The 9,809-nt window shown below is 41.5% G+C and overlaps 1 protein-coding gene across 3 annotated transcripts in view; it reads right to left on the reverse strand.

The window, feature by feature from the left end:
• Positions 1-9,809, reverse strand: part of si:dkey-222b8.1 (uncharacterized protein LOC560317 homolog) — a 16,453-nt gene that overhangs the window by 4,111 nt on the left and 2,533 nt on the right. The window contains exons 2-10 of one of the 3 annotated variants that reach the window (XM_035681942.1): positions 9,171-9,246; positions 5,745-5,988; positions 4,891-5,065; positions 4,753-4,776; positions 3,368-3,577; positions 2,968-3,225; positions 1,697-1,795; positions 1,317-1,370; positions 449-632 (exon numbers count right to left, since the gene is read on the reverse strand). In XM_035681942.1, coding sequence (XP_035537835.1) covers positions 449-632; positions 1,317-1,370; positions 1,697-1,795; positions 2,968-3,225; positions 3,368-3,577; positions 4,753-4,776; positions 4,891-5,065; positions 5,745-5,988; positions 9,171-9,246 — 1,324 coding nt within the window. Of the gene's footprint in view, positions 1-448; positions 633-1,316; positions 1,371-1,696; positions 1,799-2,967; positions 3,226-3,367; positions 3,578-4,752; positions 4,777-4,890; positions 5,066-5,744; positions 5,989-9,170; positions 9,247-9,809 lie in introns of all 3 variants that reach the window. The other 2 variants (XM_035681941.1, XM_035681940.1) reach the window with 2 other exon arrangements.

Consider the following 9,809-nt stretch of genomic DNA (forward strand, 5'->3'; position numbering starts at 1 on the left):
CGTGGCAGGAGGAGCCGGGATCGAACCAACAACCTTCCGATTGGGGGACGACCCGCTCTGCCTCTGACCCACAGCCGCCCTGTTCTGTTGCTGTCTGCTGCACCTCCCCTAATTTACTGAAAAACGGTTGCTGATTTTTGTGTTTTGAAAAGAAATTAGACCTAAGTAACGAGCAACCATGTTGTGAGAGTCAAAGTGATTGTATGTAAGTAATTTTCAACTACTTCTCTTGTCCCCTATATTTACAGCCACCACCCAAAAGGCAACTAGGGGACAGTGAGAGGGCTAACAGTGAGTAAGTCTGTGAATACATGTCAGAATTTATGAACACACAAATAAATACAACAATTAATGATGGTGTTCTTCTCTACTACTTGATCCAAAAGGTGTTTCACATAAAAAGTCAGATGCTATTTGGAGCAGCAGAGGAGTGTTTGTCTTCACACACCTGGCTCTCTCGCTGGCATCTGTGCGGTGGACGTTACTCAGCTGGCCGAGGCAGAAGCGGTCCCCTCCTGAGGGGTCAACATAACCATCCACGGTTACTATGGGGCAGCTGGAGGGCACCTTGAACATCTCACCCACCTGAACGTCCATTTCAAAGTAAGAGATAGAGCACCAAAACTCCGGTCCTGCAATGGAAACAGAAACTGTGTGATTTACTGCAGCATTACTGTGAAAAACACAGCGTATTTATTGAACAGACCCTGGAGTGGCAGGTCTCATGTCAAGAAACAAGTGAAATAGCAAGTGTTTCCAGGGTGTGACTCTCCTCATTGCATATACATTTAAAGGGATAGTTTGGGGTTTTTGAAGTGGGGTTGTATGAAGTACCTATCCACAGTCAGTGTGTTACCTCCTGTAGACGAAGGTCAATGTGCCCCCAGTTTGGAGAAGCAGACAGGAGTCCTCACATTTTCAGTGTTCTGACAGTAGTAAATGAGAGATAATCTGTGATAAAATCAGGTTCCTCTGACTCGTTCTAGATCCAGTGTTTGGAGTGTCTGTTCTGGGCTACTGCAGAAATATGGCACTTCAACATGGTGGACTCCATAGTGCACAAGCTCTACCATCCCCATTTTCTACAGAAATGTCAACCCACTGTCAGCATAGACAACCAGGATGCAAATACTGATGAAACTGTGTGAATACTGTAAGCTCATATTCACGAAGCCCCGTGCAGCCCCACACTTCCTTATGACAATACAAAGCAATGCCAGTCCAAAAACAAAGCAGGAAATCAGTGGCAACATTATCAGTTAAATGTCTTGATAGTCATAACACAGTTAAGATCACTTGTGACAGTGTAATCTAACCTGGGTGATTGGACACAGAAGGAGGGAAAGAGGTTGGGCCATGATGCTGAGACCCTGAAAACCACAGAGAGTATGAGAGGATTAGTCTGAAGCAAAAAACAACTGAAGCAGTACTTTGTGATTTAAACGAATGTGGCATACTTTTCTCAAAATCACTCAATGGGACAAACAAAGTTGACTTATTGAGAGCAACACATAGAGTGTACCTATATAGACCACAGCAATCCCACATTTATACAGCCATTATACAGTATTCATGATCAAAGTTATTTGATGATAACATTTTCATGAGATCCTCAAGTCTGACAATAAGAGAATGAAAGTGAATTTCGTGGAATTCCTTTGTTTAGAAGAGACGGTGGTTTTGAAGTGTAACTTACAGTGGTGGTTTGGATGATGCAGGGGAGGTTGTTGGTGGCCACGCCCGTTCTGCTGGGGTCCTATGGGAGTGTAAGAGGCTGTGCTGCTGCCTGTCCAAACTGCTGAATTACAGGAAAATGAAGAATGATCAGTGTGACCACATGCAGTGTTTGTCAAATACTCTGCAATCCCTCAGTATACTATTGCTCATTCTTTAACCACATGAAAACACACCAAACATTTAGTGTCTCTTTATACAGGAAACAAAAGCCTACTCCTTGTGATGGGGGTATCAAATATTTATGAGTCACCATTCAGTGAGGCCATAGACTGCCAGGGGCAGTTATGTACTGATCTGTAAGTAATGCTTGACAGAATTACCCCTCATTTCAGAAATTGTATCTAAATATACATACTTCCAATGTCCAATATTTACTTAATAAAAAGTAACCAAAATGTCTCCTTACCTTAGTGTGATTTTTTTTTTACATTTGACATGGTACTGAATATTAACAAAGACTAAATTTTACTTAATAACTTTCTACATCATGAAATGAATTCAGCTCAATTTTGATCACTGGCTATGAGATGCAATTGTCTCCAGATGAATCAATTTAAAACAGTGAGCTCTAGGAATAACTCATAAGCCAGTTTTGAATTCACTGTTTAGATCTTGGTGGTTTTTAACTCTATATTTAATTGGGCTCTCAGTAGAAACATTCTAAACGATGAACACTGAAGGAATCCTAACCAGGAGAAGCTGACTGCAATGACATCAATGTAAGTGAAGAACTCCCATGGCCCCAAGCTACCTCACCAAGACACCAAAGTTCGTCTTTTGTTTTTATGTGAGAGGCCCTTAGTGGCAGAAACTGCATACTGTACATTTAAATCTATTTGTCTTGCGCACAACTTATACTATTGGCTTACTAAAAAGTAAATCTGTCAATAATTATTTGTTTTCCCTGTTCATGAGAAAGAATAACTTAGTCTAGAAAAATAGAAAAACCTGTAAAATGTGACGCAGTCCAGCACTGCAGCTCTGAAATGCTGCTTTTATGAAGATGATCTTAGTGTCACAGTGTTGAGTTAAGTCTATGTTTGAAAGGATGTGAAAAAATATACAATACATAACCTATTAGGTAATTATCATAGTTCATAGCTATGCTTTTCATTATGAATTATTATGCGTTATTAGGCAGTTGTTTAAGTCCCCCCTCCCCTGGAAAGCAAAACAAAATACTGATACTGAAGTGTACCCACGTATGTTCCTATGTGTGTGTGAACTCACTGTGGAAGGCCGCCTGGCTCTGGGAGTGTTTATTGCTGCTGTATCCGTTCTGTCCGTGCGAGTGAGAAGGAGGTAGGGATGGTTGCTGTGGGTGGGGGGGTTGTGAGGGTTGCTGGGCAGCCTGTTGCTGAGTAGTGGTCTGGGTTGGGGTCTGAGGTCGTGGTGCCGGCGTCATGACTTGAGCCTGCGGAGATGCGGTTTGGAGACGGCCATCCCCGTGAGCGCCCTGCAGTGGCAGCATGGCGCCAGAGGCGGACACTGGAAGGATAATGGAGGAAAACATCTGGCCTGACTTGTGTTTGAAAGCCCAAATTCATATAAAGTAGCTCATTACTCATCTGAGTCAAGAGAGCTTTCACCAACCATAATGAACACAAACATCAGATCGTGAAGAACTGACCTTTGGGTGAGACAGGCAGGTTAGTGTATCTGGTGACAGGTGGGGGTCCATGGGGTTCAGAAGACAGCTGTGGGGGAGGCAAGGGCTGGCCGTAGTGGTCCGGAGGAGGCAGCTTCAGGGCCGCTTGGTGGTCAGACAGGGGCATGCCAGGTGGGAGGTCCATCTGTATACAGTCATGGATGTATTCCTCTTTGATCAGGCCGCCTGGTGCTGCAGCAGGAGGCAGAAGGAGGCGAGGTCAGGAGGAAGAATCACTACGGTGTGTTGCATCTAAAAGCTCCATGACAGTGATATTAGTGTGGGACACAGAGTTGATACCAAACTAAATCAGACCATCAGAGAATGGCAATACAAACAGGCAGCCCCTGGATATCAATCTCAATTAGCATTTAAACTGTTTAATAAGGAAGTGAGGACCTGAGCACTTTTGTCTTTGTTTAACACTTACTTAACATGCATGGAATCTGTTTTTTGAGCACAATCTGAGCTACAGGTCTGACTTATCATTTAACTATAAAGCTGCCAGAAACCCAAAAAGAAAGAAAAATGACACAGGTGCCTATAAAAATGTACAAATATTACGTTCACCACAGGCTGCACAATTAATCCAACATTAATCGCAATCACGATTTCTGCTGCCCACAGTGAAACGAACGTGATCGTCTACAATACTGACGTTTCAAATGCGGCTCATAGAAAACTGCTGCATATCAAATCAAGCGCTTCCTAAACTGCCAGACATCACGGGTGATCAAGATGTTCTGGTTTGACTTTTGGGGAGCTGTCCTGATGCTGCTTGTTCGACCTTGCAGCTGCAGCTGGATACTTTTATTCCTGGAAAAAATGTCCTACTCCTGCAGCTTTAAAGAATAAATGCTGTGTAACTGTGAAATATTTGAGATCTCAATATTGATCAAAATAACTGATAATGATAATAATTTTGGCCATAATCGTGCAGTCCTACGTCCATCCCTCTCCTCAACCTGCAGATGTTGCGTTGACTCTGATTTCATTCACATGCTATATGTAATGTGCTTCTTAATTTATGGTTTATTAAACATTTTTGTTTAAATGTTAACTTCTTTGTGAATAATTTATTATACTATTTCATTAACTCTGTGCTACTGTAGTCTTTGTGTTATGACAGCATTCAGTTTGCTTTTGTTGCTCCCTTCAGCTTGTGCATGCTCTCTTGGCAGCATTTTAACTTTTACAACTGAAAAAACAGCTGTAACTGTAGCAACTGCTACGCCTGCATTCAAACTGTTGACCATGAAATCCTGGCAATAACTGTTGCACAGGACGGTCAACATATTGGACAGTTTAATCACATGTTAACTGGGAATTGTAGTGGTACCACTGTTGTGCTGTAGAATGGAACTCACCAGTGTTTTGAAGGCTGAGACCAACTGCCAAAGAAGACAGAGAGAACATGAAATGAGACATTATACAGAATATGAAGCATCAGTAACATCCTCTCTTCATGTCCTAATCAGAGCAGCTGAAGTGTGAAGCTGACCTACCGATGCCTGGTGACACCACCCTCTCATAATGGTAGGGGTTGACGCACACGTTGTCGTACTTCAGGTCAAAGGCGTACTGGCAGAACTTGACATGCTTGAGTTCATTTTTGTGGAGGTCGGGCCAGCGCCACAGCCGTGCATAAATCACATGAGGGAAACCTTTCCTCCCCGCCACCTGAGGAGAGAGCACAGCATTGTTACACTTCCTACATGCTCACTCGATTTGCTCTTTTTAAAGCTACTTCATCCTCGCTCCATTTGTGTTCTATTTGTCCTACCTCTTATCCGTCAGTGGATTGTGTTTTTGCATGACATCACAGCTACTACAGTTACAATCTCTTTTAACCAAACCCAAACAAACCCTACCAAAAATATCAGGCTAACTCATCTCTGATGATAATAATAAAAAATAAACGATAATCTGCTCAAAATTCATCCAAATCGCTCATTTACATAAACTTCCTGCAGTTATTGTGTTCACTGTCTGCGTTCGTTTTACAGTTCATCAGTTGTTCTCTACTGTTATTGTTATGCACTGAATATAATATCCATAAAATATGTCACTTAGTCAGTTTACTCAATGATAAAGAAAGGGGTCCTTTCAAGTAAAAGGTTGGAAAGCACTGCTTTAGTATATATACAGTATATATATAACAGTCATAAACAAACTAAAACTATAAATTCCTGTATAATATGAAGGTGAAAGTAAGTGACATTAATACTGAACAGAAATCATGCACAGCGTCATGCACAGAAGGTAGAAAATAGACTAGTAGTGAAAGGGGTGATACAAAGTTAATGTATTTAACTTGTTAGTTGAAAGTAACCCTGCATCATATCAGAGGCAGTCTGACCTGCAGCCGTCCGTCCAGCGTCCTCTGGATGGTGACACACTTGCTGGGATGGACGCCGTTGGTGGTGACGGCGGTGATGAGTGAGTCCAGCTCGTCCTTCTTCTCCTTCAGCTTCTTCACCAGGCTCTCAATGGCCCGCTTGGCGAAGCCCTCGTTCTCTCCGCCCTGCCGGTGGCACATGAGGCTGTGAACGATGCTGAGGCAGGCATCATTGCTGCTTGGAGGGTTCACCGACATGATGCTGCTGCCACAGGACACAAGAGGAAGCCTTGTTATTCTTAATGCACACATATTATCCACTCTGGTCAACTCATACTGGCCCTTGATTGATACTCTGGTAGAAGAGTCTGAGCAACAAACACCGTTTTGGATGATCTCATTTGCTGGTGGAAATGTGGAAAGGTTTTCTGGGAAAATTGGCAATGTTTCCACAAAATGCATTTGTGCATCCCAGAACCTGCAGGTGTCCAGTTATCTCACCATACACATTTATTCTTTGCAAACCAAAACTGACTACATTACTGCATGATACAAATTTAGGTTGACTCAACTTTTCAAATGATCATTATGCTTTCACTTTGTCCTCTAACACCTCTTAGGTACACAAAAGGACAATGAAATGAAATTTTAGGGACGCACCGATTTATTGCCTGAACATCAGTATTGACTGATAGAAGTATACTAATGTCAGTATTTACCAATGTCAGCGGCCAATGTTAATCTGTTGTCACATCAGTTTTGGACCATTTTTTTCCAACTCGAATGTTGGAGGAATATTCCCCTCAGTTTTCCAGCACTGGCACAAATTACACACAAATACCGGTGCAGCCGCACGGACAGTGAGCGGTTGTTCAGCTCTGCGTCTCACACCTTGGATCAGAAGAGAAACGGACTGAGGCAGAGACGCTTATGTTCATAGATTTCTTTTTGTCCCTGGCACAATAGGGCGAATTAATAACAACAAAAACACGTGAATGAGCACTGGCTATCTGACAAATTGTTATTTTAAACACTGATATCGGCCACAAATCTCCCAATCAGTGCATTTAGTACTTAATAATACCAATACAGTTCCAACAATGACATTGAAACATGTTTTATTTTCAGGAGATGTTCCTCACTTTCTGACTGTAACAAATTAAATCTTGCTAATGTTGCTGTAACTGTTGGACACTTTGTCCTTTGTCGACATCTGACATTGTAACAGAAACTAAGGAAAAGCATAATAGGTCTCCTTTAAATAACAAGTTGTTCCTTCATTTTCCAACTCTGGATTCCCAATTGAATGTGAAAAGAACAAATGATACATGGATTGTTGCTGCCTGTAGTCATTTTACAGATCACTGATGTCAAATTCAAATTCAAGTTTGATGAACAGGAGCCAAACTTGCCAACAGAAATCAGATATCAATTCATTTCCTAATTGTTCTAATAATCTGTTTATTCAGGTAATCAGTTTAATGCATGTTACTCTTTATCGCCACAACAAAAAATGTTTACTACCAAACTGAGAGTTGCAAACAGCATGACTTTAGAAAATCCACCAGAGCATATAGTCATCCTCTGTTACCATGTCTCCTCAGAGAAGAGACACACCCTGCAAACAGAGACCCCTCCAGCGTCTGTACCATAAATACAATATTTGTGTTTTGGGGCACAATGTATCACATCTGCACCTGAAAAACAGGCTCACTTAATCTGATGGCAAAGGGGATAATACAGTCAAGCAAGACACTGATTTATTCCATGTGGAGGTTTTACTTGGTCGTACAGCACTGCTGACCTTCTCACAAGGACTGCAGTTGCAATATAAGGCAAACCAGCATTCAAACAAAGCCCTTGAGATTATACTTTGGATGGTAAATGGCACTTTATATTTTGTCTGGCATGTTCCAGTGCAGTAGGGCAGGTAGAAAACAAATCAAACATGCAACCAGGCTACTGTACACACTGAAAAACCTGCTGGGTTAACTTTATCCAGTACCAACGGGGTGGTTTCTACCCACTGTTGTGCTATATTGACCCCACACCAACTTTACTACTACAGGTTTGTTTTACAAGTAACCGGTTTATAGATACATTTTTAAAAAGCCAGTTTAAGTTAAATTGTCATCAGATGATAACTGATGGGTCTGCCTCGTTTCCTCTTCACACGAACTGGTTACCTGCATGCAACCAAAGATCGCTCTAACATGATTGGTCGATACTACTCTAAAGTTCTATTTAAGACTTCGTCGGACCTTTTTAAGACCACTATGAATGCAATTTAAGACAAAGATAAAAACAAAAATGTACAAATGCTATGAAGGAAAATCAGTCGGTCAGTTTGATGAATGATGAATACAATTTGCCCGAAAACACATTTAAAAGTGAGATTGAAAAATGCAACTTTATACAAGTAACATTTTTTAAGACCTGTTAAGAATTAGAAGACCTTAAATTCAGATTAATGGTGTAGGAGCCATCAATTTGTTCTGTGTTGCTCCGAGCTAAAGGTGGCGTGCTGCGTTGCATTGTGTTTGAAGACTGAGGCTGGCCTCAGGTGATTTAAGTTCCTGTCAGTTATGTCTCAGGTGTTGTTAAATTGGGAAGAGGAGCAAATAATGTTTGGACAGTTTAGATTACGTTGCTGTAATTGAGTGTTACTCTGGAGGACATATGTAAATATCAGTTTTAATTTGCTGAGTATTGGTAAAGACTGGACATTGCTTTTCTGAGTAAATGTTACAAACTATTAGCCCAATTAGCAGCCAGTAGCTGCTCAAGTACAGGACACAGTCGCTACAAATGGACCTGGACTACAAACTGAGACATGAATGCTTCTGATAGCGAAATCTTGTCAAATGCCTACAGATCGGATGTTACATCTCACTCAGGACACTTTAAGTTTAAAAGTCCCATTTTCAGTCTCCTTTTCAAGTTGAGATTGCACGTTCTCTGCAATCTCATTTTCAAGAGAAGGCCTAAAAATGCTCAGAAGAATTGAAATATGAACATGTATTAATCCATGACAGTGGACAACTCCATCTGCTGAGGAAGACCATGGTATGAGGTGAGACTGTTGTATCAACTCTTCACAGCATGTCCACCCGTCCATCCATCTATCTGGCAACATTATACTCGTCTTATCTTATCTTGGTGAAGATTTTATGTCAGTTTCACTGACCATTAGCTGATTGAGTGGCCAACCAGTCAACAGCAACATCAATGATACAACAATTATCTAGTTACACTATAGTTACTACAGAAACCCATGTTCAGCCCTGGTTGGGAACAGCTACAGTAGATTCACCCATTCAGAAGGCTCACTGTGTTGGTATATAAGGCATGTTAGCCACCTTGCTCTTAGTTCTGCTAATCTGACATTATTAAAGTCAATGAGAGCCACTTGGTGTTGCTGTCATACATGTTTGCTGTCTTGCTTACCTGGTATTAAGTTGGTCAGCCAATGAGTGACCAGAAAGTTCACTGGCATCATGATGGCCCAGCTCTGAATCAGTCCCTGTTAGTAGAGCGGGGAGACCAGGAATTAGTGGATGCCAGTTAAGTGTGCAAATCCAACCCCCAATCCCGTGCTAAACCCGTACAAGTTCTAACCCCACAGTAATCCATTCCAAGTAAAACTCTCATTGAAAGTGTTAACTTGTGAGAGACAAATTAATAACAGAATGGTCAAAATCAAAGCAGCGGTAAAAGCCAAGCTCCATAAACACAGACTCCTGCCATATCTCATACTCAGGGTTCCCACTGTTTGGAACAAATTATTTCCAAGGACATTTTCCAGGAGGTAGTAGGGCTGCATGATAAAGTCAGATTGCAGACATATGTGTATCATATCAGTACTGGCGTATATGTTATCCAATATGCACCGATATGAAAGCAGTTTTTTTCTGTTATATAATGTAGTTGTGGTAAAATTTGGTCACTGCAAAGTTTATTGTGCCAAAATACTGTGGCAAGCAGCAAAGAGAGAAGGAGCCAGGATCGGTCTTAAAAACCAGGGGCCCGACCCATATCAGTACTGACACATATAAACCTGAAGCCACCAGTGCTCATCCACTGAGA

This window comes from Morone saxatilis, unplaced genomic scaffold (assembly GCF_004916995.1).
Source record: "Morone saxatilis isolate NCDOM2014 unplaced genomic scaffold, NCSU_SB_2.0 Contig9, whole genome shotgun sequence".
In the NCBI taxonomy this organism is placed as follows: Eukaryota; Metazoa; Chordata; class Actinopteri; family Moronidae; genus Morone; species Morone saxatilis.